Source organism: Syngnathus scovelli, chromosome 1 (assembly GCF_024217435.2).
Source record: "Syngnathus scovelli strain Florida chromosome 1, RoL_Ssco_1.2, whole genome shotgun sequence".
Taxonomy (NCBI): Eukaryota; Metazoa; Chordata; class Actinopteri; order Syngnathiformes; family Syngnathidae; genus Syngnathus; species Syngnathus scovelli.
Genome location: NC_090847.1, coordinates 9,694,725 through 9,722,309, shown reverse-complemented (window position 1 = coordinate 9,722,309; position 27,585 = coordinate 9,694,725). Strand labels below are relative to the sequence as shown.

The 27,585-nt window shown below is 41.6% G+C and overlaps 6 protein-coding genes and 5 non-coding genes across 13 annotated transcripts; 4 read left to right on the top strand and 7 right to left on the bottom strand.

The window, feature by feature from the left end:
* The first annotated feature begins 1,456 nt into the window (after nucleotides 1-1,456).
* Nucleotides 1,457-6,975, top strand: gla (galactosidase, alpha). The gene is made up of 7 exons (XM_049751237.2): nucleotides 1,457-1,693; nucleotides 4,579-4,753; nucleotides 5,048-5,222; nucleotides 5,459-5,550; nucleotides 5,635-5,796; nucleotides 5,863-6,060; nucleotides 6,306-6,975. The coding sequence occupies exons 1-7, from the start codon at nucleotides 1,530-1,532 to the stop codon at nucleotides 6,615-6,617; spliced, it is 1,278 nt and encodes a 425-aa protein (XP_049607194.1). The 5' UTR covers nucleotides 1,457-1,529; the 3' UTR covers nucleotides 6,618-6,975.
* On the bottom strand, nucleotides 2,546-2,618 carry trnav-cac (transfer RNA valine (anticodon CAC)). The gene has a single exon. It is a non-coding gene; the product is annotated as a tRNA-Val (tRNA).
* On the bottom strand, nucleotides 2,770-2,842 carry trnav-cac (transfer RNA valine (anticodon CAC)). Its single transcript has one exon. It is a non-coding gene; the product is annotated as a tRNA-Val (tRNA).
* trnav-aac (transfer RNA valine (anticodon AAC)) lies at nucleotides 3,303-3,375 on the bottom strand. The gene has a single exon. It is a non-coding gene; the product is annotated as a tRNA-Val (tRNA).
* trnav-aac (transfer RNA valine (anticodon AAC)) lies at nucleotides 3,595-3,667 on the bottom strand. Its single transcript has one exon. It is a non-coding gene; the product is annotated as a tRNA-Val (tRNA).
* On the bottom strand, nucleotides 4,044-4,116 carry trnav-aac (transfer RNA valine (anticodon AAC)). The gene has a single exon. It is a non-coding gene; the product is annotated as a tRNA-Val (tRNA).
* rpl36a (ribosomal protein L36A) lies at nucleotides 6,755-8,781 on the bottom strand. The gene is made up of 5 exons (XM_049756119.1): nucleotides 8,692-8,781; nucleotides 8,088-8,193; nucleotides 7,557-7,624; nucleotides 7,362-7,484; nucleotides 6,755-6,835 (listed from the first exon to the last, which is right to left on the bottom strand). The coding sequence occupies exons 1-5, from the start codon at nucleotides 8,692-8,694 to the stop codon at nucleotides 6,815-6,817; spliced, it is 321 nt and encodes a 106-aa protein (XP_049612076.1). The 5' UTR covers nucleotides 8,695-8,781; the 3' UTR covers nucleotides 6,755-6,814.
* btk (Bruton agammaglobulinemia tyrosine kinase) lies at nucleotides 8,763-17,608 on the top strand. 2 transcript variants are annotated; one of them, XM_049749169.1, is made up of 19 exons: nucleotides 8,763-8,825; nucleotides 9,144-9,197; nucleotides 11,044-11,203; nucleotides 12,444-12,548; nucleotides 12,782-12,863; nucleotides 12,959-13,084; nucleotides 13,349-13,401; nucleotides 13,646-13,833; nucleotides 13,895-13,957; nucleotides 14,061-14,115; nucleotides 14,849-14,928; nucleotides 15,111-15,238; nucleotides 15,465-15,536; nucleotides 15,774-15,945; nucleotides 16,055-16,274; nucleotides 16,354-16,418; nucleotides 16,502-16,620; nucleotides 16,718-16,875; nucleotides 17,384-17,608. In XM_049749169.1, exons 3-19 carry the CDS (start codon nucleotides 11,063-11,065, stop codon nucleotides 17,453-17,455), a joined length of 1,899 nt encoding a protein of 632 aa, XP_049605126.1. In that variant the 5' UTR covers nucleotides 8,763-8,825; nucleotides 9,144-9,197; nucleotides 11,044-11,062; the 3' UTR covers nucleotides 17,456-17,608. The 2 variants fall into 2 exon arrangements, with proteins under 2 accessions (XP_049605126.1, XP_049605208.1); XM_049749251.1 differs by lacking the exon at nucleotides 8,763-8,825 and having other exon boundaries at nucleotides 8,882-9,197; nucleotides 12,444-12,535.
* A 161-nt stretch (nucleotides 17,609-17,769) lies between these two features.
* timm8a (translocase of inner mitochondrial membrane 8 homolog A (yeast)) lies at nucleotides 17,770-18,977 on the top strand. The gene is made up of 2 exons (XM_049756253.2): nucleotides 17,770-18,004; nucleotides 18,436-18,977. Exons 1-2 carry the CDS (start codon nucleotides 17,894-17,896, stop codon nucleotides 18,595-18,597), a joined length of 273 nt encoding a protein of 90 aa, XP_049612210.1. The 5' UTR covers nucleotides 17,770-17,893; the 3' UTR covers nucleotides 18,598-18,977.
* A 278-nt stretch (nucleotides 18,978-19,255) lies between these two features.
* zgc:101583 (uncharacterized protein LOC494104 homolog) lies at nucleotides 19,256-22,412 on the bottom strand. Of its 2 annotated transcripts, XM_049754162.2 has the most exons (7): nucleotides 22,288-22,412; nucleotides 22,121-22,202; nucleotides 21,750-21,882; nucleotides 21,462-21,518; nucleotides 21,054-21,144; nucleotides 20,536-20,696; nucleotides 19,256-20,070 (listed from the first exon to the last, which is right to left on the bottom strand). In XM_049754162.2, exons 2-7 carry the CDS (start codon nucleotides 22,172-22,174, stop codon nucleotides 19,451-19,453), a joined length of 1,116 nt encoding a protein of 371 aa, XP_049610119.1. In that variant the 5' UTR covers nucleotides 22,175-22,202; nucleotides 22,288-22,412; the 3' UTR covers nucleotides 19,256-19,450. The 2 variants fall into 2 exon arrangements, with proteins under 2 accessions (XP_049610119.1, XP_068507846.1); XM_068651745.1 differs by lacking the exon at nucleotides 22,288-22,412 and having other exon boundaries at nucleotides 22,121-22,279.
* A 1,501-nt stretch (nucleotides 22,413-23,913) lies between these two features.
* mars2 (methionyl-tRNA synthetase 2, mitochondrial) lies at nucleotides 23,914-26,990 on the top strand. The gene is made up of 3 exons (XM_049750263.2): nucleotides 23,914-24,565; nucleotides 24,659-24,993; nucleotides 25,453-26,990. The coding sequence occupies exons 1-3, from the start codon at nucleotides 24,298-24,300 to the stop codon at nucleotides 26,611-26,613; spliced, it is 1,764 nt and encodes a 587-aa protein (XP_049606220.1). The 5' UTR covers nucleotides 23,914-24,297; the 3' UTR covers nucleotides 26,614-26,990.
* The last annotated feature ends 595 nt before the right edge of the window (nucleotides 26,991-27,585 follow it).

Below are 27,585 nucleotides of genomic sequence, written 5' to 3'. Positions count from 1 at the left end.
CCTTAGGGCAGACAAAAGCAAAGCAATCTGTCACCTCTCTCAATTAATAGCAATGCCGTTGTAGTTACCAAAAACAAAACAAAAAACAGATCTTTTGTTTATTTTGTTTTTTACAAGCACAAAACAACACATCCAAAAGCGGGCATCCATCATGCAGAGGCCAGCACGTCAAATTGAAATCTGACATTTAGAGCCTCCACGCCTTCACTCACTGGTTCACATATGAACTATAGCAAGTGACAAATTGTTTCCATCAGCCCCGTTCCTGGCGGAGGCCTCTGATCATGCCACATTTTGCTGAAATGTCACACTTGGTCTTCTTTTGTATTCAATCAGAGAGGACACATGAGGCTTTGTTAACTGCTAGAGAAGTGTAAAAAGAATCGTGTGGCATACATAGTAGTTGCCACTCTGGAAATTTTACTATATTGAAACTATCCATCAACGAGCAAGTGTTATTTGATTTATCATTACATCTTTTTTAACCCCAAAGAATCCGCACCAGGATTCGTTTCCATGTATTCACACCTGCACAAAAGGTCCGGACCAGCGTTACAATCGAACCCTGGTCCATTTAAAGCGGACCAAACAGTCAGGTCTGAAACTCACTCTTATTATTATTGTCTTTAGTCATCCATCTATCCATTTGCTAAACTATTTACATTTACATCTATTGACTTCATCCTCACAAGCGTCACGGGCATATCATACTGAATAGCTAAGACTGAAATGTGTGTTCCAGTTGTACGGTTACCCTGTCGTTTTTCATCTTTTCCATTACCGGTACCCTGTTGTGTCAACTGAGAGTTTGTGATGACTTGAAAACAGTGTTTATGCACGCTGCTTTTTTTTTTTTTTTTTAATAAATTAAGTCGTCGCGCCAGCAACAATTAGCAAATAATCAAAGCAGCAGCTGTCTTGTTGCATTCGCAGAAAATGGCAGAGTCGCCAAGTAAAATTCATTTATCTCTCTGCGTGTCTGTGGGAGGGGAGTCAGTTTCACTCGACAAAGCGTCCTCCATTCATTTGGTTTCATAGCGTGGTGTCAAATTAACAAACCAATCTGTATTTCATTTAATGAGATGGACAAGTATTTTCTTTGTGGATAGTCTCCAATGCTGTAATGGAAATCATCAGAAACCCTACCAGTTTTTGTTGGTAGTTTTCAGGGTCCTGGAACAAATTAATGACATTTATTTATTTATTTATTTATTTATTTATTTATTTATTTAATCATCATGTATAAGCAAAAAGAAGTAAATTTAGAAGCTTGGTCAAAAATTAAACGCAAATCAAGGTGAAAAAATACATTACTTTTTTGGTAGCATTTTTGAAGGGGGCGTGAACTCCACGTTTCCTGGTTGGAAGGAACACCTCCTGAAAACCAAACCTTTAAAAACGGACTTCAACTTTATTGGGTAAGATTCATGTCAATCAAGCATAAAGGCGGGGGAAATCATGCAACCAGGAAGTAAATTAAAAGAAAGGCCTGCGAATGTAATGTAATGCCGGAAGAATAAAAAATAAATATGCTCCTGACAGTCGGTGCGTGGATGCTTGTTGTCGTGGGTCTGTGGACGCGCACGATAGCTCTCGACAACGGCCTGGCGAGGACCCCCACGATGGGTTGGCTGCACTGGGAGAGGTTCATGTGTAACACCGACTGCGAGGCGGACCCGGATAACTGCATTAGGTAAAACCCTTGAAAACAAGGGCCCGTTGCGAATAGTAGGGGCGCCCGAACCGTCGCGATAAACGAGTATATCGCGAGATGAATCTCGTCTGATGGAAAAGTTTGTTCAAATCCCAACTAAAGCGTAAACAAATAGCACTTGCGTATCTAAATCGTCCAAATAGTGATTATTGAGCATTTTAAATTCAGCTAAATAACTCAAAGACATAAATTGACCGTGCATATCGTAATCGTTCAAAGAGTGATTATTGAGCATTCTAAATTCAGCTTAATAGTTACTCGAAGACATACAATGACCAAAGTGGCATTGTTTTAGACATGACGTTTTGTAATGTTCTAATTTTTTAAAACACTATGAAACTCATTGCAAATGATTTTATGTGCATTTGTCATTCTATCATTAGGATGTTCTAGCAAGTATGCCTGTAAATATTCTAAAGATGTGCATGAACATTTTCTAAACATTCTTTTTAGTGAAATTTAGTAGCTTTTAATCTACAAATTATATTTATTATAATTAGTATTCTAAATGTCATTTCAAGCTTTAAAGTCGGGGTTTATTTGAAGGAATAGCCTTTATTTTGGCTTTATTGTAATTAATAACTCTTATGTTGGACTTCATTGTATTTAATGTAAAATAGTAAGGGTAAAAAATAAAAACATCGCAACCAATTTTAAACAAATATTTATTCACACAGGAAATCCAGTTTATAGTTTCCTTCAGGGGTAAAAAAAAAGTCCAATGAAATATAAACGATAAATTAGAGTGAGAAGTTAAATAAAATTAAAACATGTCAAATTTCCTTCGAGCCATTATAGCCGTAAAGGCACCCAGCAATCATTGTGAAAAAGTGTTTCCGCCCGGTTTCGAACCGGGGACCTTTCGCGTGTGAGGCGAACGTGATAACCACTACACTACGGAAACTGTTGTATAGGTAGCGTAGTTTTTCCCTTTTAATACTATAACTACTACACTACAGAAACTCGCAAGATAGTGTTTCTTTTTTCCCCTTTGTCGCCAATCATTATAGTCGGCCGTAAAGGCACCCAGCAATCATTAGAAAAAAAAAAAAAAGTGTTTCCGCCCGGTCTCGAACCGGGGACCTTTCGCGTGTGAGGCGAACGTGATAACCACTACACTACGGAAACGTATATTTCGGCGAGCTAACATTCCCTAAGGGACCTGCTATTTTGTTGCATCCTGTGCGGCGAATGTGATAACCACGACACTCCGGAAACTGCTACTATCATTGTTAAAATGTCTTTTATGACCTCAAAGGGCAGAAGATTCCGGACGGTTCTGTGGAATTGTGATTATCACGTTCGATTTACATAAATGTTCTAGATTTCTTCACTGTTTTACTTTGTCAAAAATGGGCCTGTTAAGTTGCGCACAAAACTACAGTATAATATTCTGTTGCATGAACGGCAGCAGGTGGATACATATAGGTTAAAGCTGTCATCTAGTGGATGACGAAGGTATTGTTGTGTTTTTATTTATTATTATTATGTCGCACAGAAAAATAATGACATACCCTATCCTGTCATGTTTATATTGTAATCATTATAGCTTTAAAGGTAACCTGCAATAGTAATAGATTGGAAATCATGTTTCCGCCCGGTCTCGAACCGGGGACCTTTCGCGTGTTAGGCGAACGTGATAACCACTACACTACGGAAACTGCCGATTACTTGATTTGGCTACAAGGAATAGACTCTATTCTATATTCTATTTTCGAATCCTATCCAATAGAGGAACTAGTTTGTCGAGTGGCGATTGTTGTGTTTTTATTTATTATTATGTCGCACAGAAAAATAATGACGTACCCTATCCTGCCATGTTTATATTGTAATCATTATAGCTTTAAAGGCAACCTGCAATTGTCATTAATTGAAAAGTATGTTTCCGCCCGGTCTCGAACCGGGGACCTTTCGCGTGTTAGGCGAACGTGATAACCACTACACTACGGAAACTGCCGAGCGCTTGATTTGGCTACAGGGAATAGACGCTATTCTATTGAATCCTATTCACGAGGAACTAGTTTGTCGAGTGGTGATTATTCCGTTCTAATCACACAAATGTTCAATATCCCTTCACAATTTTACTTTGTGTGAAATGGGCTTGTTTAGTTTCACACAAAAATACAGTACACCATTCTATTGTATGAACGGCAGAAGGTAGTTACATAGGTTAAAGCTCCCATCTAGTGGAAGACGAAGGTATTGTTGTGTTTTTATTTATTATTATTATGTCGCACAGAAAAATAATGACATACCCTATCCTGCCATGTTTATATTGTAGTCATTGTAGCTTTAAAGGCAACTTGCAATTATCATAAAGTGAAAAGCATGTTTCCGCCCGGTCTCGAACCGGGGACCTTTCGCGTGTTAGGCGAACGTGATAACCACTACACTACGGAAACTGTTATGTCGTGTGAAGAAATTATGTGCAAAAGTTAAAACAATGGAAAATTCCGGATTCGCAGATTTCCTTAGTTGTAGATTTCCTCCCAATTTCGGCATGGACATAGTTTGGCACTCCTGACAATCTCAGGATCTTTTGATTCCTTGGAGAAAGAAAATAAAAGAGAGTTACAGCGTCAGTAGCAGGCTGCAGCCAGCAGCCTAATAGTCCATGGTTCAGGTACAACCATTCCATTACAGTTGTACAAAAACCGTGACTGATTGTGAACAAAATGTATGCACACATAATATAACAATACGTGTAATCCCAAATATTGCAACTGAAATAGTAATATTTTCAGGCTATGGTTAGGATAGCCGTGTCCCTGTGCACAGGAATTTTGGTGACATTTTTATTGACTTTTTTTTTTTTAAACTTACAACGTGAACAGATTAGTTAATCATCTGCGGCATTTTTCTAGTGAACATCTGTACATGCAAATGGCAGACGTCATAGCAACAGAGGGCTGGAGAGAGGCTGGCTACCAGTATGTCTGCATTGACGACTGCTGGATGGGTCAAAGTCGAGACGCTGGGGGTCGGCTGCAAGCGGACCCCCGCAGGTTCCCGGGAGGCATCAAGAAACTGGCTGAGTATGTGAGTGAGCCAGTGCTTTATATACATAAGTGTGGTGAATATTTATCATGATGCACACGGGCCTCAATCTATATAATGTTCACTTATTTTCTGTGTGATACTAGGCTTCCCCTAGTGGCAATTCACTTTCACTATAGTAGTACATTTGTTATGTACAGTTGTGTTTAACGTTAGGTAGTTTTCAGTATAGTTGCATTTGATCGTTTAGGTCTGTTTTTGGACATTTAGGCTTGATTCTTAGTGCAACACTGCCCTTTTCTTGAGACTGTTTGAAATTAAAAGCTCTGGTTCCAGGTGCACTCCAAGGGTCTGAAGTTGGGCATGTACGCAGATGTCGGCACAACCACCTGCGCTGGATACCCTGGCAGTTTGGGCCACTACGACACGGACGCCCAGACCTTCGCTGAGTGGGAAGTTGACCTGCTCAAGTTTGATGGCTGCTCCATGGACGCTACTTTGCTTGAGGAAGGCGAGCATGTCCATTGTGTGATCATTCAGGCTACAATCTGAGAGCATTGTTTTCTCCAGCTTTGTAATTTGCGATGGCCAAATTAGAAACCGTAGCAGAAATGGCATTTATTTCCCTGTGCATTAATTCCCTTAGTTGTCTGACCTGATGACGCTTTGAGCCTCGTACAGGTCAGAACGCCCCCCCATCCCGCGATGGAGTGAAGGCGCTTTAACACATCACTTGTTTTTCTTCAGGGTATATGAACATGTCCAAAGCGCTAAACAGAACGGGAAGACCCATCCTCTATTCCTGTGAGTGGCCTTTGTATGAGTGGCCTTTCCAAAAGGTAACACCTGATCCCTAACATTTTAATTCTGAATCCCCCAGATATGGTTCAAATTGTAGCCTTTTTGTGACCCTCCTCTTTCAGCCAAATTACAACACCATTGCAGAAACATGCAACCAGTGGCGCAACTTCGCAGACGTCTACGATTCATGGAGCAGCATCAAGTCCATCTTGGATTGGACTGCTACTCACCAGGACGTCATTGTCCCCTCAGCTGGTCCCGGGGGCTGGAATGACCCAGATATGGTATGAATGTCTTTATTTTAAGCCTGCGGTTGAGCTCCTGAGAAGTTCATGCTCTATGGTTTCTAGCTGGTGATTGGAAACTTCGGTTTGAGTCGGGACCAGCAGGAGTCTCAGATGGCACTGTGGGCCATTATGGCTGCCCCGCTGCTCATGTCTAATGACCTGAGGTCCATCTGTCGGCACGCTAAGGAGCTGCTGCAGAACCGTCACATCATCGACATTAGCCAGGACGAGCTGGGCAAGCAGGGACACTGCACAGCCAAGGTTGGTCTTTTATAGGGGTGCAACATTACAGATAAGCCACGGAACGGTCCGTACATCAGTTTTCACATAAACGATGGCTTGTAAATGCATCCGTGTAAAATAAAGTACAGAAATCTCGCAGTCCATTAGGGTTCGTGTTATCCCGTGTGGAGCGCACTGAATGGGTCGATATTTTGCCATCTACTGTTGCACACCTAGTCCTTTAACACCACACAATGGAATTATTGGGATTGTTTGTTCAACAGGTGGACCGTTTTGAGGTGTGGGAAAGGCCACTGTCCAATGGTCGACTTGCCATAGCAGTACTCAACACACTGGAGATAGGAGGCCCACGCAAGTTCTCCTTACAAGCAGCTCCCGGCTGGAAGAGGTGCAACCCGCTTTGTAACGTCAGCCAGATTCTGCCCCAGTATGAGGAGATGGGGCTTCAGATTGGACACCAGGTCTCCGTTAACCCTGCAGGTACCGCCCTGCTTGTCATCACACCCAACAGCAGAAAAAAGCAGGACAAAAGACTCCTTAGGATGCAATGGTCAGAAAAACAGACACTTCTCTAGACCGTGACAATTTTGTTTTCTCAATTACAATCTGATGCTATGGATTGAAAGCTTACATTTTAGGCCATCAACGTTTCACTTGATGCAACTCGCAGCCCTAGTACAAGCACGGTGAAAATGAATGAGAAAAGGTATGGTAAATTTGAACACATTTATTGAAAATTGTGACGACTTGACCCAGAAGAGTGGCCCACAGCTTAGAACTGGATGACCTGGCCCTGTTGAGAGAACACAAGCATGTCAGGAGGGTTAAATCACAACATTAACAACAAATGCATGTTTCTTTGAGCTGCTCTCACAATGTCAATAGCAGGCAGCTATGTAGCTGCAAGGCAGAACAATAAAAAACAAATGTTGATATGCGCAAGTCATTCTACCAGTTAACCTTGTTTTGACCTTTGGAAAGTGAGGCACGAAAAATATAGTATACTTGATTTACACTCTTTTTGTTAAGCAGAGTAATAATTCCACTTTTTCCTAATCGCTTTAACGTCAACTCTGGAGCTTTTGTGCTTATGTCATTGTGCAAAAGGCAACCTGACTACCCACTTGAAATTATGCTGACTTATATGGCATCATTATAGCACTAACATTTCTTCAGAACAAGAGTAAAAAATCAGGGTAGAAGGCCATCTCCAAATGCCCACTCCACAGTCGCCAACATTTACATCATCTGCTCGTGGAGATCTTCCAAGTTCCTTTTCAAATGCACTTTGCAGCGAGTCTGTCCACAATGTAGCTTACCTTTCTCTTCTTGTCACCGCCCAACTCGAAGTGCTTGCATCTCTTTATGGCCAGCATCCTCTTGGAGCGGCAGTTGGCCTCCATGCACTCGAGCCTCAGCACAATTTTCTTAGTTGTCTTTGCCTGGAAACAAGGTGATGATAGCACGCATGGGCTCACGTGCACCTTAGCAATCAGGATGACTGAACAACATACCTTTTTACGGAAAATCGGCTTGGTCTGACCACCGTAGCCGCTCTGCTTCCTGTCATATCTCCTCTTTCCTGCAGGAAATTTGTTCATAAGTCGTAGTCAAATTGAACCATTCAGTTTGTTGTGCCAATATAACATCCTGTTCTGTTGCATTTAAAGGTTCATCCTTTCAGCATGTATATGATCACCGCTTTGTCATTGCATACTGTCTTCGCCACTCCATCCAAAGTTTTTCAAAACAAAGGTCGGAAAATATCTAACATAATACTGATTGCAGTGACACGGGTAAACGAATGCATTATAAAAGTTGATCTACAAAAGGTTTACACCTTAATCTGTCATGTTTACTTTTCAAACTTTGACTCTATCTATAACAGAATGTATAATATGATCGCCACTTTGTCATTGCATATTGTCTTTGCCACTCTATCCAAAGTTTCTGAGGTATGATATGAGGAAAAGCTATCAGAATTGGATCACTTCTTGCGTGTAGTGTATACCACGTCCAAAGGACACACCCAACACGACACTTACCCTGAGCATAGAGGGAATCCTTGCCCTTCTTGTACTGGGTAACCTTGTGTGGTTGGTGCTTCTTGCACTTCTTGCAGTAGGTCCTGCGGGTCTTCGGGACGTTCACCTGATGACAGCGCGACATCGTTTTAATGTATAGATAGGTACCGAATAAACTGATTAATCTTTTAAAAAGCTTACAGTTTGTTCATACGGAATAATCCGATTCATCTTTTAAAAACGTACAACTAGTATGATTTTGGGCGTCTTTGTCAAGACCGCACATAGCGCCATAATATTAGCGCATGCTATACCGTTGAAACCAAATAATTGGAGGGGGGGAAATACATGCATTGTTTGTGACGAGTATTATTTCAGACAATTTCAAAAGGACACGTCCACATTCGAAAGGCCGGCTATTCATGAAAAGCCTTGCGGCTCAAGAATGTAGCATCGTCAGAGGTCGGTTTTGGTCCGAAAACTCAACATACGTAGCAAATAGCGGGCTCGTTGCGCCTACAGAGCCATGACACATTTATATGAGCAACCAAACGGTGCCGATGTCGTATTTAACTGTGAGATTAACGTGGATTCTTCTAAGTGTATCAGTGTAGTAGTTTCCTACCATGTTTGCGTCCCAATGCAAGAGCAAAAGAGGAAGTCTGGAACCGGAAGCACTACGTTTAGTGCGGCGCTTACACTGCCCCCTAACGACCAAAATCTACAAGGAGGACCAAGCGCACAAACCACACGATAATTGTACTAAACTCTATTTTACCTTTTTGAATGTTAAATAACATCTTGAACTGAAACGTGTCAAAGATAATTAATTGAAATATGCATAGAAAAAAAACGTTTTATTCTCTTACGGTCTTTTTAATGGCTTTCTAAATTGCAATTATTTCAGTAAACAACGTCTAGTACAAACCACGCAGGAATGTTAACCTCTGTTAATGTTTAGCCCGTCTTTCACTTGACACCCAAAATGAGCAGCAAGAGCGAAAGAGAGGGAGGAGAAATGGGAAGTGTGAGTTCCTCTGTAAGTGTTTTTTTTCTCGCATCACACTCGACGTACAGGGTAAAGCTTCACCACACCACTTTTCAACTTGATCTCCGCTACTTGATGCCTGGGTATGTCACATGCCTCTTTTAATTCAACTCAATTCAATATATCTGTCTGCTGTATTTGTCTGTTACACTGTGTATTGCGACTATGACAATTTCATTTTCCTCATGGCATGAATAAATATCTATCAATTTTACTTATTCCAGCTGGGGACACAAGTCAATTACAACTGACAAACTTTCCCCAGAAGTCATTATACCATTAGTAGAAAAATAAAATAAAATAAGGGGCAATGGCAACTACACATTGAAAATAAGAAAAAAAGTTATATATGAGTACAATGCACAATTCTTAAAAATTAAATTATTGCTACAATACACATTTTAATATAATAAATTGTATACATGTTAATATTTATCATCAATTAGTATTCTTTTTAAATCTTGACTATACTGTATGCTAGTGTAAAAGTGAAGAAATAATACAACACTAGAGCTGAGGTGGGCAAGCAATGGCCCGTGTGCCATACAGTCAATCAACCCTATTAGCCGGGACTTTGAGGCCATGTGGCATCTCGCTGTAAGAGAAGAGCACCAGATATATGCCAATGGGGGAGTTTTTCTGTGGATAGCCAAAGATAGTGTATAGTGAACTGCAAATAAACAGGGCACAGACTTGTTTCATGGTTACATCAAAATGTTTTTAGCAAGTCAGAGTGGCAATGGAGGGAAAAATTGAAAATAGCTAGAGCCGTACATTTAGGGGGAAAATGTCCCCAAGTAGGTGTTGCATAGTGTGCATGGAGTGTTAAAAGCTGTCATGGTCAATTCTATGATAAAGCCAATTGCGTTAGATTAGATCCGTGTTGAAGGCAAACCAGTTGACAAAGAGTATCGCTGCTCTGCAAGCATGACGCAACTTCCCCATCAGTCTGTCTGCATTTTTGGACTCACTGTGAGTCAACTGCCGTTCATATTCGTAAAAAATAACAGACACAAATATGTGTTTTTGGTGCTTTACTTCATTAGTGTTCTCAAACTTATTTTCCCTTACATGGCAGATCCCCCTCCAGACACACATAAGCCTAATTCCAACCAAATCTAACAAACATGACTACTATAGGATTCTTTTTTCAAGAAAAAAAAAGTCAGAATGTTACAATACCAAATTTTGACTTTTAGAGGAATAGAAGTCGCAGAATACAGCTGTATTTTTCAAGAAAATAATAATAATAATATCACAAAAAATGGCCATATATTTCCAAGATAAAGTTAAAAAATAATGTGAATGTCAACATCATTTAGCAAGGGAAAAAGTCATACATTAGCATCTTCCCAAATCACATCTGTTGTGTACGAATAAAAATGTATCGTGTTTCATTTATATTACAAAAAGATGCTTTTAGTTTAAATTTTTATTGAAATGTTACTGAAAACAGTGGAGGGATTTCTAGTTTACGTGATGCTACCTCACAATCATCAGAGTTTTTAACTGGCCGAGAGCTAGCATTTGTGGACTTGACTTCATGACTTGACCATTTTTAAAAAAAAAAAAAATATTTATTTATTTATTTTTTAATTTTTTTTACTACTTTGGTACAGCGTGACTACTTTTTGCCATACAGCACTGACACTTACAGTACTGTATCATCAAAAAGAGAAAAGGTAGCTTTATGAAAATGAGCATGAATGACAAAGTGTTGCTAATCTTGCCTGATAATCACGCAAATGAAGAGCGTTGCCCCGTGACTTGTGGGATACTGACCACACAGATGAGTGACACAAGGAAGTAGTCACAAGGACTGCACAATAAAAAGCCCAAGTATCTGAATAACTGCGACATCAAATATGCACAACAAATTACAGCAGCCACTTTCAATGACCTTACAACTTTGTTGCTCACTCGTTACAGGTTAACCAGGGTGTGAACCATGGGTGACAGCATTTTGGAAGACATTTTCATCAAGCGTTCACAACAGAGGAGGAAAACATCGCCGCTGAACTACAAGGAGAGATGGTTCATCCTTACACGGGACAAACTCTCCTACTACGACTGCGACGCCGACAAAGGGGTAAGTGAGGAGAAAAAAAAGTGTGCGTGAGTTGACAACTGTGTGATTTTAATGATATTATAAAGTTAACATCTGGCACTTTACTAGTCATGGCAGAATTCACCAAGTGAGAATGTAGAGAACCTGAGCCGGGTTTAGCAATTCCTACAGGCCAATCACAAATCAAAGTCAAAGTCAAAGTCTGCTTTATTGTCAATTCCTTCACATGTCAAGACACACAAAGAGATAGAAATTACGTTTCCCACTATCCCACGGTGACAAGACAGAGTTCACAATGCACATACAAGTAAACAACACAAGAAAAATAAAACAAGGGGGCAACATCAATGAATAAATAAGAGCGATAGCACGCTAGCCGCTCCAGATGCACAGCAGAGTCCGGAATGATGACAGTCAACCAGGCCACAGTGAACACGAGCCCACAGCAGGCACGCACTGTCCGGTTTGACAAATTTAACTGTTTTAAAGCAATTCAAGGATTTATTGATATAAATCATCTGTGATTTCCATTTACTGTGCCCTGGGAAATTTTCAGGCTTTGGATGGTTTTGTATTCTCTTTTTTACTTTTGTCATTTAAATATAGCCAGTTTTTATTACTAGTTTTAGTTTTGTATTCATATGGCATATTAGTCAAATATTTAAAAAATCACTAAATATTGTCGAATAATGTAATATGAACTACAATTCCTAAACGAATGTTCAACCTTCTTCTGTATGGTCGTGCAGTAATATGAAAATAAATATTTACATGAACCCGAAAGCTCATGTATGATTAAGTGACAATTCGAAAAAGATGAAAATAATTGAGATTTTTGCAAAATGCCATTTCAATGAGTATTGTTCTTTAAAAGCACTTGTTTTTTGTTGTTGTACTTTTAATTTGTCTGCCAAGACTTGTACATTTAATATCAGAACATTACTTGCTCACCAACTGCCAGATACATTCAGTCTCTTTTAAGTAATATTCTACAATGTGACTAACTCCTCTCAAAGTTTTTTTTTTTTTTACTAAACAGGTCCAGAATCTACACTAAGTAAATTTGCGTGTAAATTCAAACAATATAATTATTATGTAATTATTGTGCATGTTTTTTGACATTTCTGTTTGGTGGTATGAGATTTTGCAAATACTTGCTTTGGCTCGAGTAAGGTTTGGAAACACCACTTTGGTACATGATTAATGTTTCAATTTACTTATTAAACAAATCCTTGTTGTACTTTTCCCGTCTGTCGCCCAGAAGCGGAAAGGCCTGAGGGGCTCGGTGGACCTGGAGAAGATCAAGTGTGTAGAAACGGTACAAACGGAGCTCAACAGCCCGCAGGAGCGCATGTATGCATTCCAGGTAGCATTCATTGATTTTACCATGTTGGATGACAGTTGTCATGGTTACAGATAGCTCGCTCGTTTAGTATTGAATATTGTGCAATTAGTGCAAGAAGTACAAGTAGCGGACCAGAAGTGGGGGCTTTTGTGGTAGTTGCAGGTGTATCTTTCCAGACTCACCACACAGGAAGCAAGAACGTGAGACACTGGTGAAACACAAAATTAAAACTAATAGTGTGGTTGTTTTTCTAGGTCATTTACGATGAGGGGCCACTGTACATCTTTGCAAAGACAGAGGAAGTTCGGGCTCAGTGGATCAAGAAGCTGAAAGAATGTTAGCATGCAAACAGATATCATCACCACCATCGTAATTTCATGGAGGAAGTGAGTGTGCACTCATGCAAATGTTGTGCGTGTGTTTTCGTGTAGTGGTGCAGAGCAACAAGGACTTGATGCAAAAGTATCACCCGTGCTTCTGGATCGACGGTATGTGGCTGTGCTGCCAGCAGGAAGTTAAGCAGGCGATGGGATGCAAGGTTCTGGATAGCAAGAATGGTGAGAATGAGTCACACTCCATTTCTGAAAGATGACACGACTGCAGGCACTCCTACCAATTTCAAATGCCAAATATTTGACACAGAATGAGTCAATTTTACAGAAAATTTAGACACTATCAAAATTGTTTCACCATGTAGTATATATAGTACATTTTGTGACATGTCTTGTGTGCAATGAGATTTTTCAAATCTACATTCTGAGACTAATTGGCTCAAGAAAGGTTCGGAAATGCTGCACTACTGAAGATCTTATTCCCAATAGGCTTTATGTGTCGGAGGGGAACCCGCAAACCTCTGCCCCCAACTCCTTCAGAGGTAAACACACATTTACAGATTATTTGTAAAAATGTGTTGAATGTCATTCACTAAAGCAGTGTTGGGCTATACTTAGCCCAGGAGGTCGCATTCAAATCATCAAGAGTAAGTTGTAATACTTGTCACTCTTGTTTGCCTAATTTTGCTCACTAGCCAACCAAAACAATATTGTCCTTGAGGTTGGGTTTTTTTTTTTTTTTTTTTTGCATTTGACATCCATAACAGCACGTCATTGTTTTTTAAGGACAAGCCTGTCCGACGGTTACCTCCGCAACTACCAGAGGCCAAAGAGCCCTCTTCGGGGATGAGGGTCATAGCTCAGTACAACCACCCAGCCATGATGCCCCATGACCTGGAGCTGAAGAAGGACGAGGAGTACACCATCCTGGACATGTCTGACTCCAACTGGTGGCAAGCCAGAGACAAATACGGGTGGGTGAGACTATCCTCAAAGGGTGGCTGCCTTATTAATAAATGTGTCTTTATTTTGTAGAAATGAGGGTTACATACCCAGTAACTATGTGGTGGAAGCTGGACACGGCTTAGAAAGATATGAGTGAGTATCAACATGAGTGTGCTTTGACAGAATTCATCATTTAGTATTTTGCATGTAGTTGATCAAAAATTATAGATAAACTACAGTTTCTTTCCTTTCAAAGTTGGTACTGCAAGAACACAAACCGCAGCCAGGCAGAGAAGCTACTGAAGACTGAGGTAAGTCTCATTAAAAAGTCAACAAACATTTAGCCCAGTGGTCATAATTGTAATAATAAATATAATAAAATGTTTGCATGCATTTTTAGTATGGTCGTCGTAGGACTGTCAATGACTGAAATTGACCCTTATGGGGGGGGGGTTCTGTTGTAGTTCTTATCCTCACAAGAGTCTTGGTTAGGGTTAGCTTCAATACGGAAAAAGGAACAAAAACGTTTTTGTTTTTTTTTCATTTTGGTCAAATGTCAACCTTATTATGTATTTATGTACACAGTGTTTCATATATTTATATGGTGGCTAGTTAAGTTCATATCTTAAGAAGTGCAATCCTTGTTTACGTGATATTATTCAATGAAACATAAAAAGTGAAAAGTAAATCCACAGATTTGTTGCCAATATTATTGTAATCTGACATTTCTGTTTACACCACACTTAAATGTTAGAATTTTGTGTAGTTGTCATAGCGAATGTTCAAAACCCTGCAAGCCAACGTGTATCCAATTACAGAAGAAATTAAAACTTTCACATTCATTATTCATTAATTAATTCAGTTCACTTTCATTATTTTAACATAAAAAAAAATTACATATAATGAATCATGATATTTATTGTAAAACTGATGATCGGGTGCTTGTTTTTATAACGAAAAAATATATACAACACGTAACAAACGCATGCCCATAGTTGTTCACAACATACTTTATTTGTATTGTCTCGCTTTTTTTACCTTTAGAACAAAGATGGGGGCTTCCTCGTGCGAGACTCCAGCAAGCCAGGGAAGTACACGGTGTCTCTGTTCAGTAAAGGAGGCGGGTGAGTTTCACTCCTGCACACTGTGGATAAAACACAAAAGAAGAAGTAGACAGTGGATGGGAGTCACATGCAAATTGTCGATGCATTTATCTCCCTGACACCGTCTGCTCTGTGGTTAATAATAATAATACTACTACTTAATCTCATGCACCATGTGATCATTTCCCTCTTCCTGTCCGCAGAGAGGCTGGTGGCAGCTGCAAACATTACAACATCTGCACCACCACACAGGGACAATTCTACTTAGCCGTGACACACAACTTCAATACTATCCCGGCGCTCATCAACTACCATCAGCACAATGCCGCAGGTTCACTACATTAAGTTACTAAATCTACAACTGATATCACACAAGCAAGCCTGTTTTTAAGATCCCATGCCACTATTTTGGAAAAATATTCTTTGATTCCTTTTATCACGGTTGCAAGATCATTTTGTTTGGAAATGAGCACGATCCCCTTATTGTAGTTGTGAACATGATGGGTCTATCTTGAGATTGATTGTATGTGATGCTGTCATATTGTCTCCGTTATTAGGCATGTTTTGCAGGCTGAAATATATTGTGTCCGACCGGGCACAGCCTCCATCCACAGCAGGTCTTGGCTATGGTGAGTGGAATTGAGGAAACAGTAAAATGTTCCTTCTTAGCAAAATAGATAGCGTTATAGATAGTTATATATCTAGCTAGCTAGATGACGGACAGAGGGCGAGAGAGACAGAAAACCGTAGGACGACTTTGCATGCGACACGAGAAAATATAAAAGGAAGTCTAGATGATATATTTTATAATTGAAATAACAGTAAAACACAACAAAGAAGACAAAAATCTGGTTTGTCTTCCACAGGCATGTGGGAGATTGACCCCTCCTGCCTCACTTTCATTCGGGTCCTGGGTACTGGTCAGTTTGGCGTGGTGCAGTACGGAAAATGGAAGGGTCAGTACGATGTGGCCATCAAGATGATTAAAGCCGGGGCCATGTCAGAGGAAGACTTCATAGAGGAAGCCAAGGTCATGATGTAAGCGCAATCAATCAGCCACAAGCCCCCAACCATGCGGGACAGATGAAGTGGTATGCGTTGGATCACAAGCCCCCCCCCCCCCCCCCCCCCCCCCATTTCAAGCTAGGATGCTCCACCATGAGAACCTGGTGCAACTGTACGGCGTGTGCACCAAGCAGAGCAGCATCTACATTGTCACAGAGTACCTCTCCAACGGCTGCCTGCTCACCTACCTCAGGGAGGGCCTCAAGCAGCAACCCACTTCTGTGCAGCTCCTGGAGATGTGCAAGGATGTCTCAGAGGGAATGGCTTACCTAGAGTCCAAGCAGTACATTCACAGGGATCTGGTAAGAGGGCGCAGACTAAAGCATCTAATTCGCTTCGGTGGCCTTTTTTCAGTCAAATGTTTATTCATTTTCGCCCCAGGCTGCCAGGAACTGCTTGGTGGATGGCAATGGAACAGTCAAAGTGGCAGACTTTGGGTTGTCAAGGTAGAATCATGCTAGTTAAATTTAGGGCAATCAAGGCCTAGGAGGGCCGTAACGTCAGTCATCTGATCAGCCTTCTTCTTCAGGTACGTTCTAGATGACGAATACACAAGCTCTGCGGGTTCCAAATTCCCTGTCCGTTGGTCGCCTCCCGAAGTTCTCCTCTACTGCAGATTCAGCAGCAAGTCAGACATTTGGGCTTACGGTGAGTGATTGTATCATCTGAAAATCCACTTTACATCCCCTTTGCTGCTACGTGTTTGGGTTCATAAGTTGAGGTAATGGTGTCAATGTGTTTCCAGGGGTGCTGATGTGGGAGGTGTACACTTTGGGGAGGCTCCCGTACGACCGTCTGAACAACAATGAAATCGTGTCTCAAGTGTCCGGAGGCCTCCGACTGTACCGTCCTCAGATGGCATGCGAGAAGGTCTATAGCATCATGTCGTCGTGCTGGGTCGATGTAAGTACAAATCCCTATCGGAAATGTGGGATTTATAGAAAAATGAGAGGCGACTCGTAGGTAGCACGTCTACCTCGCAGTGCAGGGGTTCTGGTTCAAATATTGACTTTGCAAGTTCTCCCCATGCTTTTGTGGGGTTTCTCTGGGTATTGTGGCTTCTTCCCACAATTCCAAATCGTGTGTTAGGTTCAATGAAGACTCAGAAGAATTGTTCGTCTATGTGCCTTGCGATTGGCTGGCAACCAGTCCAAGTAATTCTTGGGACAGGCCCCATTTTGCCTAGAAAATTTTACTTTTAATGTAATGTGAAATCACAGTTTTTTTTCAATTTAGAATAGATAATGAAAATTACAATTGAAATAAATTAATTACAATTTAAATTCACTCATAAGGTTTTGTTCTGTATAACAATTTATATTTTTTTCATTTTGGAACGTATTTGCTTATTTATTCAATGTATACATAATTAAGATAGGAGTTTAACAAAAATTGTTTCTTCCCATTTTAGAGGGCTGACGAGAGACCTACGTTCCAGGAGCTGGTGTTCATTGTCCAGGATTTGCTGTATGAACTCCAATAGATTACAACAACAGCAGACCAGAAAATGAACTTTAAAATGTCAAGGATTTTGTGCTTTTGTCTTGATAAAAATAAATGAATGTTAAAGTGTAACAGTGCTTTTGAATGCATATCTAATTGCGCGAATAAAAACTCTTTTCAACTTTTTAATAAATAGTGTCTACTTTTACTGTGATTAATTTCTAGTTATTTATTATTATTATTATTATTATTATTATTATTATTATTATTATTATTATTATTACTACGACTTACGGCCAAATGTGTGCGCGATGAACGAAGACGTTTCAATGACGTCATACGATCGCGCCGTGCAATTGGTTCCACTGCTTCCGGTCCCACAAGCGGCGCCCATACATCCACGTGAAGGTCAGCCTTTTTGGCATAAGGCGTACTTCAGTCGTGAATTTATTCAGACTAACGCCGACATTATCCGACTATGGACGGAAAGGCGGCGAGCGCAGACCCTCAGCTGCAACATTTCATCGAGATTGAATCTCAGAAGCAAAAGTTTCAGCAGCTGGTGCACCAAATGACGGAAGTGTGCTGGGTAAGTGTGGGCTAGTCGTTCGTAATCTGTGGGCTAGTTAACTTGAGTTAATTTGTACAAAATAGAATTACAGAGTATTGCAGATCGTAGATGGTAATGGGTAGGTCCAAACGTCGCTCATTTTCCATGTACTGCTAAGACTAACAGTGCAACGGAGACTGAATGTTACCACACATTTTAACCTTTATACGGTAAATTAAATTATCAAAACATTTTATCTAGGCCGATTAGGCAAAACTAATCGTAGTTTATCTGCTGTGATATTTTCACGCGCCTGTGCCAGCGTCAGAATAATGACCACTGTACTTGTTTTCGTTTTGCCACTGAGCACTTAAGTGCGTTTAATATCGTCCTATTGGGTGATGCATTTGATGGACGTGGGCGTTTTGGGTGATCTATCAACCTCACAGTTTGTGTTGGCTCCACACCAGGAGAAGTGCATGGACAAACCGGGGCCCAAACTGGATTCCAGAACAGATGTGTGCTTTGTCAACTGTGTGGAGAGATTCATTGACACCAGCCAGTTCATACTCAATAGACTGGAACAGACGCAGAGGAGTCGAGGGTCTTTCTCGGACAGCATGGCGGATTAACGTGTGCGCCAAAGGACATTTGGTAAATCATGCCAACGTTTGGACAAAATGTAAACTAAAAGTTTTTTTTTTGTCAAAAGTGCCTCCCATCCACTGCATGTTTGTTTTGCACTTTTGACTTGCAACACTGTTCAGTTGCTGGCTGCTTTTCTTCTTTTATCATGTCAACACGGAGATCAGTTCAGTAACTACATGGGTGTCAACTGACATTGCAAGCCAAAAACATTTTAGGAGAAACAAACATGAGGGACATTGTGCCCACAATCCACAAAAACTGCAGGTTGGGTTCGTATTGTGACGACACACCTTGAATGAGGGTGTACATGTGCTTAAATTGTTAAATTCGATTGTACATAATAAATAAATAATGTTACCAATTATTCAGTCTGTCATGCATGCTTGCAAACAAAAGAGAAAAAGTCAACAGGAGGAGAATTTTTTTTTTCTTTGGTCTCACAGTATGAGATACAGTATTAGAATTATTCGAACCATTATTCCAACTTGCCCAGTGTCCACTAATGTGAATGAAGTGCAGTTTTTGGTTTATGACGAAGTCATCAATAAATGGGGGGGGGGGGGGGGGGACAATTCACAATCTTGGCAAATCCATGACAAAGCAACATTTTAGGTTGGATGTAGATGCATTATTTATCCATCCATCCATCCATCCATCCATCCATCCACCAAAATATGAATTCATCACGGGCAACTTTGGGAGGAACTGCAGTTCATGCAATTATCTTGCCTGAAGTTAAATAAACCAGTGTTCTGACAGTGTTGGGTTATTTTCTAGTAAATTGTTTTTAGAGTGCAGTGTATATACAACAAAGAGTATTTCTTTTCAAGAGGCTTTCTATTTCCGCGAGGCCCTTTTACCATTGACACTTTCTTCCAAAGGCTGTTTCTCCCCTGCAGGGCTGTCCAGGCCCGTGAGGGTGGAGTAAGGCCGGGGCCCCAAGCATAGGTCCCGTGGCCCCGTCCTCAAATAGAGGGGTGTGGAGTCCCAACTGAAGGTGATGTCCTTGAAGGCGTGTAGCAGGAAGATGCCCAGTACGATGGTGAGGAAGCCACTGATGGTGCCCGCCACGGCGCTGATGCTCAAGCGCAGCCACTCCTTGAAGAGGATGGCAGAGCAGGCCATGACCGACGTGGTGAAGAATACGTAGTAGATGGGCGTGACGATGGAGGTGTTGAAAATGTCCAGGGCTTTGTTCAGGTAGCTGATCTGGATGCTGACACACAGTGCCAGGCTCACCAGCAAGCACCAGAAGAGGGGATCTTTCAGCACGCCGATCCCGGCCACCAGTTCCTTAATGCCGATGCCCAGCCCCTTGACGCAAGACACGGACAGGGAGCCGATGACGGAGCAGATCATGATGTAGACCAGCACGTTCTTCTGCCCAAATCGCGGCGCCACGCCGAAGATAAGCACCAGGCTGCTGCCCACAACGCACACAGCAAAAACAATGAAGCCTATTGGGAGCATTCAACAAAAAAATGTTAGGTCGTGTTCTGCACAGGTGGCAAAACTACTCACATTCTGTACTTAAGTAAAAGATACTTAAGGGAAAGTACATATACTTGAGTCCAAAAACAGTGACAAAAAAACTAGTACATAGTGGAAGGAGCAACTGCCGCAAATACGTACATGTAGCAAAAATCTACTGAGTTGGCAACAACTTTTTTTTTTTTTTTTTCCTGCTTTGGAAAAAAAAAATCCTCATTGCTCGCAAACTAGTTTTCATCTATTATAACCTTAGATAGTGCTCATGTACTGAGACTGAATTTTTGAACCTCAGAAGCTTGTCATTTTGAGGCTATCATAAGACAACCAATTGACCACAAATCTTGTCGCCGACAACATCAAACACCGTTCTTTTATTCGGACCATAGTTACTTCTCCCCGACTAGTAGACACGTTGGTTAAGCGCACGTCACCTGGCTCTTTCAGCTTTTCCGCCATGGCGCTGAGGGAGGCCACCTCCTCTTCCTGGGGGGCATGCACCACCATGACGGTGGAGCCCAGCACGCACAACAAGCAGCCCATCTTGCCGTGCATGTTCAGACGCTCGTTGAGGAAGTACGATGACAGCACGGCGCTGCAGGCAAACATACCGAACAGTTTTTACAAAAGCTTTCTCTTGAGATGGAAGGATATTTTAGTGTTACAGTGCACGTGAATGCTAACACAATGTTAGAGCTACACTAAGAAGCAAAACAATACTCAAAGATAGAACAGCATGTGGATAATGTAGTTGGAGTAAAGAAGGTGGGAATATAAAACTAGAATTATGAGATTGAAGTAATAGTAGAATAAAATGCAGGCAGGATAGCAAAAACTTTTTCCAAAATTAAAGTTATATGATTAACAGGGTACCAAATATTATATGTAAGTTTTGTACGTGACCAACATTTTTAGATTTCAGCATTTAACCGACTGCAACCAAATGACGTACCTTACGAGCACACTCAAAGCTCCCAAAGGGGTGACGAGGGTGGCCGGCGCAAACGCATACGCAGCAAAGTTGGCGGCCTCTCCGGCTCCCACTGCAACACAATTAGTTTGCGTCAAGGCCCAAAGATGCAACGTGCTGTTACCCTCCTGCCCACGATGTGCAAATGTGCTCTTTACAGGGATGTGTGTGCATGCAAGAAGAGGCTCATTTTGGCAAAAGAAAGAGCACGACCAAACTATTACGTTAACTGACTATCCCAGTAACTACAGTGCGTAAGTACAGTTCAGTTGTATTACTTTTTTCAGTATCAATACATACTGTATTTACATTTACTCTGTTTGTTTGTTCATTTTTGTGGTACTGAAGAAGTATTTTTTGAGGAGGCAATTAATAACACCATTCACTTACTTGAAATAAGCCCTGCCCACCACAGCCACTCTTTCAGGTAAGCATATCCTCCTTGACCTGAAGACAATAAAGATGTCGATTACAATAGACTTTGAATTACTTTAAGGTGTGAAGTTTTAAACAACAATAAAAGTATTACAATAGTCATGTTTTAATAATTAGATAAAAACGTTATGAAACGCTGTAGAATTAATATATTCTATTGGAAGGTATTTTAACATTAATAAACAATTTTACCATTGCAAATACAGTCATACTTTATTTATTTTTTTCCTGGCGTTTGAGTACCTGCTCGCATGGACCCCTTGCTGGCCAATCGCAGCAAGCCTTTCTTCTTCAGGATGAAACTTGCGCCGATAAAAAGACTGGAGGACACGGCCAAAGAGAGGCCTATGTAGAAGTCGACACGACCCGCTTCCATCTGAGACAAGAGTCCGCAACTAAGGCACACATTTTTGACAGAAAAAAGACACTGCTCCGCCCATTCCCGTCACATACACACAAGCTTGTTTCCACATCACATGACTGTCTGCGAGACGAATGAACTCAACTACTTTTTAGTGTGGTAAGTCAGAGTGGGGAAAACAAACAATTGGGCAAGAAAGTTTCAACAGCCTAAAAGTAGAGACGTTCATAGAGAACAAAAACAATAAGTGTACCTCGTTGGTCAAGTCGACGCCATCCGTCTTCGTCGCCGTTAGGGGGCGGCACATTAGTATTGGCTCGTGAGTGAACGATTCGCTGAAAAGAACGAATTCGTTTTCAGTGAACGAGAGTGACCGAATCACTTCCTAAAGTGATTCGTTCATTTTTCAGTTCATATTACTTCAATCAGTAGGTGTCGTAATGCGCATTGACGCTGGTGCTACCTCGCCGTAAAAAAAAAAAAAAAACGAAGAAGAAAATGACGAAACTTCCCGTTCACGAACGAGTCGTGAATTGCATTTCCCGTTCACCAACTGAACGGATCTGTGAGTGAACCAGTCAGTGAGTGATTTACATTTCCAGTTAATCACGAGAACGGATCAGTGAGGGAACGAATCCTGACTTTCCCGTTCGCGAACGAGTTAATGGAAGACTGCCTTCCCGTGCATAAACGGATCAGTCAGTGAATGTGTTCCGTCTCCTGGCGTGAACTATGTAAGCCAGAATGTCGATTCACGATTTGCCAAGGAAAGAAAGAATATATATAAAAGTAAAACACCAGACAAGTCTTAACATAAATGTTTATTTGAAAATAATAATAATATTAAAAGTAAATTTCAAACAAGCAATCCAATGTGAAATTGCAGTAGATATATTGGATAACAATATTTAGGCGTATATATGTATACACGTTACTTAAAAACTACTATAAGTGTTATAAAATCAAGATCACCCAAAGAGAAGCATAATCTCCCCGTTGTTGCATAACGGCGCATCCCTTCACGCAAGAAAGTTAGCCGTTAGCTTCGAGAAAACGCGCATAAAAGAAGTGGTGTTTCAGTGAGTGGTTCTTTCTTCCCTTGGCAAATTGTAAATCTACATTCCGGCTTACATAGTTCACGCCACGAGGGAGACGCAACACGTTCACTGGCTGATCCATTGATGCACGGGAAGGAAGGCAGACGACCCACTGACTCGTTCGCGAACGGGAAAGTCAGGATTCGTTCCCTCACTGATCCGTTCTCGCGATGAACTGGAAATGCAAATCACTCACTGACTCGTTCACTCACAGATCCGTTCAGTTGGTGAACGGGAAATGCAATTCACGACTCGTTCGTGAACGGGAAGTTGCGTCATTTTCTTCTTCGTTTTGTTTTACGGCGAGGTGGCGCCAGCTTCAATGCGCATTACCGACAACTATTTGGTTGAAGTCATATGAACTGAAAAAAGAACGAATCAATTTTAGTAAGTGATTCCTTCACTCAAGTTCAGTGAAAAACATTCGTTCTTTTGAACGAATCGTTCACTCTCAAGCCAACACTATCGTCAATGTGCCCAACTGCTCGGCCATCGGTGCTTCTATTGAAGTAAAAAAAAAAAAAAAAAACGGATCAATATGTGTATGTGTGTGTGTGTGTTGGCGGGGGGGGGGGGGGGGGGGGGTGTTGGGGAGATTCGTTTAAACGAATTTTTGGAGTGAACTGATTCTAAAGATTCACTTAACTTAAAAGAACTGGAATGCACATCACTACGGCACATCCAGCGACACCTCACGGACCGTCATGTGACCCATGACAGCGGAGCTACGTAATCATACAAGCCAACGTTGATAGCGTTTGTGGTATTCTACCAATGCAACTCACAATTATTTCAAACAAGGCCACGCTAAGAATAAATGTTTTTACTTTACGTTGATTCCAAGACCACGAAGCCATAAATATCCTAACTCAAGTTTAATGATCTATTAATACTTGCACATTTATTTTTATTCGTTTAAGAACAAGAACAACACCACTTGTGTTACGTTAGTCGTGTTTTAAAATTCAGATTCCTACTTGGGCCCTGAACATAGCAAGGCTCTCGAGGTGCAATTTGATTGGCTCGTTAGATATCATGGCGGCACTTGTTCATCGATTTGATTGGAAGGCAGTTACACCAAAATACGGAAGAAAGTCCACCCTTGAGAACTGTCTTGTCGAGTCTTACATGCTGCAAACTTGGTCACTTATACTGTAATTTGTTGGAATGTGCTGCTTTGTAAACAATTAAGCAATTTATTACGTTTTGCATTTAATTGTGATATTGCGGTAATTACGAAGCCTGTTGCGGGTTACGTTACCTATGTTTACTATTAGCTAAATGAGCTCTTAGCATTTAGCAAAACATTACGCAGCTGGACTACCATTAAAAAATGAGGACGTATTTACGCTTCATCACAGGAGGCTACAAAGCGTTTGGCACATGGCAACAAAGCACCTTTTTATCACCTCTTTCGACTCAATTAAGCGTCTCGCGATCAAGCAGTGCTGTGTGCAAAGAGGAACGAAGCTACTACATCACCACTCCCATCTTCTATGTCAATGCCTCTCCTCATGTGGGCCACCTGTATTCAGTAATTTTAGCCGACTGCATTCACCGATACAAGCTTCTACGGGGATTCAAGTCAAAATTTGCAACAGGTAATTAATTTACATGCATCACGTTACTGCTTCTTGAATTCAGAGGTAGCACGTCTTTATGGTGGGTGGTGTCCGTCTGTCTGTTCATTTCAGGCACAGATGAGCACGGTTTAAAAATCCAACAGGCTGCTGATGCAGCAGGACAAGACCCCCTGGCCTTCTGCACAGGCGTGTCTCACAAATTCCGGCGGCTCTTCAGCAGGTGTGACGTGACCTTTACGGACTACATCAGGACCACTGAGGAGAGACACCGGCGGGCCGTAGAGCATTTCTGGTGCACGCTACGCGACAAAGGGCTCATCTACAAGGGGAGCTATGAGGGCTGGTACTCCACCCCGGATGAGAGCTTCCTTACGCAGACCCAGGTGGCTGACGCTGTTGACGGGACAGGCCAGGCTATCAAGGTGTCGCTGGAGAGTGGTCACAAGGTGCATCCACAAAGATATGTGTAAAGTGGAGTTTGCAATTTTAAAGCAAAATGTTGTTTTTTTTTTGATATATTTGAAAAATCGCCCATCTCTGGCCCCATCTTGTGCCTCTCTCAACAAGAAACAGTTGTTTTTTTAGGTGTGGGCCAGGAAATAGTTGCAGCGTTGTGTTGCATAGAGAGAATGTTTTCATATGGCACAAGAAGCATGCTTGGTAACTACCATAATGTTTGTCATTTGTTTGTAGTGCTGCTTTATTTTGATGATTGCTTAATCTGTTGATTATCTTATCAAATACTTAAAAATATTTTTTCAAAAAAGGACATTATTTCCACAAATATAAATACACAAACAATCACTTAATACATAAATGATATTTCTACTGTTGAATGCCAATTTAGGTTTAATGACAAATGTTCATAGTTTTAACATCCTTACCATTCCTACCTGTTTTATCAGGTGGAGTGGCTAAAAGAGGAGAACTACATGTTCCGTTTGTCGGCGTTTCGGACTCAACTGCTGGAATGGCTCCAGAAAACCCCCGGAGCCATCCAGCCTGAGCGTTTCCTCCAGGATGTTATCAAGTGGCTGCAGGACGACCTTCCGGACCTCTCCGTGTCCCGCCAAAGAAGCCGCCTTCAGTGGGGAATCCCCGTGCCAGGGGATCCCGAGCAGAGCGTCTATGTATGGTTAGACGCTCTGGTCAACTATCTCACGGTGGCTGGTTACCCCAACGACCACGATCATTGGTGGAGCGTGGCCCACCACATAGTAGGCAAAGACATCTTGAAATTTCATGCCATCTACTGGCCATCTTTCCTCCTTGGAGCGGGACTGGCGCTGCCGCGGTCCATACATGTGCACTCGCACTGGACAGTCAACGGAACCAAGATGTCTAAAAGTTTGGGCAACGTGGTGGATCCCATTGAGCGCTCGCTGGCCTTCACCACCGATGGTTTGCGGTACTTCCTGCTGCGTCAAGGCGTGCCCGATTCCGACTGCGACTACTCAGATCACAAAGTCACCAAGCTGCTCAACGCAGAGCTGGCCAACTCCTTAGGCGGCCTCCTCAACCGCTGTACCGCTCCCGCTCTCAATCCAACACAGACCTACCCGCCATTCTGCCCTTTTTCTTTCCCCATTGAACGGGACGGTAGGGCTGTGCCAGAAGACTACCACATGCTGGACGCTGTGCGAAAACTTCCAACGGTGGTGGAGCGTCACTACGAAAGCCTGCACATATACAAAGGTTTAGAGGCCATCGCTTCCTGCGTTAGGCAAACCAATGGCTTCGTTCAACGCCACACGCCTTGGAAGCTAAACAAGATGGACGCCAGTGACCGACGTTGGCTGGACACCATCGTCCACGTCTCCCTGGAATGTCTGAGGATTTACGGGACCCTCCTACAGCCCGCCGTACCGCGGGTAGCTGACAAGCTGCTGTCCAGACTTGGCGTGCGAGCCAACGAGAGGAACTTGAATGACCTGGACTTCCTGCCCAGCTACCGTGGCAAAGCCTGTTCCTTCCCAGGTAGAATGCTCGGACCTGATACAGGAGTGTTATTTAATCGACTGGAAACTAAGAACATTAAAAAGCAGATTATCTCAAGACACTTATAGAAAGGAAAGCTCCTGAGCCACACGCTACACACATGAAAGTATAAACTAACTAAACCACACATGAACAAGGTGGCTCAGACAAGGGAAAAAGATGATTCTGGAAAAAGCTTTGAACAGAAACTCAGTGGGAAGGCTGGTAGACTTAAAGGGACGATAAAGCGAGCCATCATTGGTACGTATTTATGTGATAGGACTGTATTAAAAAATGTCTACTAGAATTCCCCGCTAGTAAAAAAATCATAAAACCCGTGGCGGTGAACTTACTGACGTCGACTTTTTGGGCGGTGTGCTTGATTGACCGATGTGCCTGTTAGTTTTATGACTATTTATCGATTGCTTATTTTACATCGTTGTTTAATAAATATTAAGTTAAATGATGTGTACTGGTCTATGCTGTTTTACTCTGTGCAACTGTATTGACACCTGCTCACAAATCTAAATTCTTTTACATGAACGTTGAAAAATAATGCAATCATTACTTTCCCTAGTAACTCATTACATTTATTAAGTAGCAAGTTTTTGGGAAAAAAAAACTTTTTCTTTTTTGTAAAGTTAACTAACGAGCAACACTCAATTTAAGAGCAAGAAATGAGCAGCCTCTGCATCTGAAGTGCCGTCACGTCTATTTCCTTTGACCAGTCACCGACATACACAAACACCGAGAGGATTTATGTAAGCTGAATTGTTCATATGTCATTATATAGTCAATTGAAATTGGTAAGGTTCATTTGACTTACATTTCCCCTTAAGTCCACACGTGGTACCACCTCAGTCGCCTATCTGAAAAGGAGGTGCTTTAAACGGCCACGCTCAGCTGAAGGGTCGTCCTCCTCGCTGGAAGTCCAGTGCTGCCTATCCAGTGCTGCCTATCTGTCCATAAATGTCCAAAATGTGATTTTGTAGTTTAGTCATAAAGGTATAAGTGTCTAAACAAAAAAAAAAAAAAAAAAAATACAAACACAATTTCAGGGA

Excerpts from the sequence above, each read along its gene's own strand:
- zgc:101583 (XM_049754162.2), bottom strand. The coding sequence starts at position 22,174 with ATGTGCCGCCCCCTAACGGCGACGAAGACGGATGGCGTCGACTTGACC. Across the intron at positions 21,883-22,120 it reads GCGTCGACTTGACCAACGAG|ATGGAAGCGGGTCGTGTCGA; the intron begins GTACACTTATTG and ends CTCTTGTCTCAG. Across the intron at positions 20,697-21,053 it reads GCTTTGAGTGTGCTCGTAAG|CGCCGTGCTGTCATCGTACT; the intron begins GTACGTCATTTG and ends GTTTGCCTGCAG.
- mars2 (XM_049750263.2), top strand. The coding sequence starts at position 24,298 with ATGAGGACGTATTTACGCTTCATCACAGGAGGCTACAAAGCGTTTGGC. Across the intron at positions 24,566-24,658 it reads CAAGTCAAAATTTGCAACAG|GCACAGATGAGCACGGTTTA; the intron begins GTAATTAATTTA and ends TGTTCATTTCAG. Across the intron at positions 24,994-25,452 it reads CGCTGGAGAGTGGTCACAAG|GTGGAGTGGCTAAAAGAGGA; the intron begins GTGCATCCACAA and ends CTGTTTTATCAG.
- gla (XM_049751237.2), top strand. The coding sequence starts at position 1,530 with ATGCTCCTGACAGTCGGTGCGTGGATGCTTGTTGTCGTGGGTCTGTGG. Across the intron at positions 5,223-5,458 it reads CGCTACTTTGCTTGAGGAAG|GGTATATGAACATGTCCAAA; the intron begins GCGAGCATGTCC and ends GTTTTTCTTCAG. Across the intron at positions 5,551-5,634 it reads ATGAGTGGCCTTTCCAAAAG|CCAAATTACAACACCATTGC; the intron begins GTAACACCTGAT and ends CTCCTCTTTCAG.
- rpl36a (XM_049756119.1), bottom strand. Across the intron at positions 7,625-8,087 it reads GGATTCCCTCTATGCTCAGG|GAAAGAGGAGATATGACAGG; the intron begins GTAAGTGTCGTG and ends AATTTCCTGCAG. Across the intron at positions 7,485-7,556 it reads AGCCGATTTTCCGTAAAAAG|GCAAAGACAACTAAGAAAAT; the intron begins GTATGTTGTTCA and ends CCTTGTTTCCAG.
- btk (XM_049749169.1), top strand. The coding sequence starts at position 11,063 with ATGGGTGACAGCATTTTGGAAGACATTTTCATCAAGCGTTCACAACAG. Across the intron at positions 12,549-12,781 it reads AGCGCATGTATGCATTCCAG|GTCATTTACGATGAGGGGCC; the intron begins GTAGCATTCATT and ends TTGTTTTTCTAG. Across the intron at positions 14,116-14,848 it reads AGAAGCTACTGAAGACTGAG|AACAAAGATGGGGGCTTCCT; the intron begins GTAAGTCTCATT and ends TTTTACCTTTAG.
- timm8a (XM_049756253.2), top strand. The coding sequence starts at position 17,894 with ATGGACGGAAAGGCGGCGAGCGCAGACCCTCAGCTGCAACATTTCATC. Across the intron at positions 18,005-18,435 it reads AAATGACGGAAGTGTGCTGG|GAGAAGTGCATGGACAAACC; the intron begins GTAAGTGTGGGC and ends GCTCCACACCAG.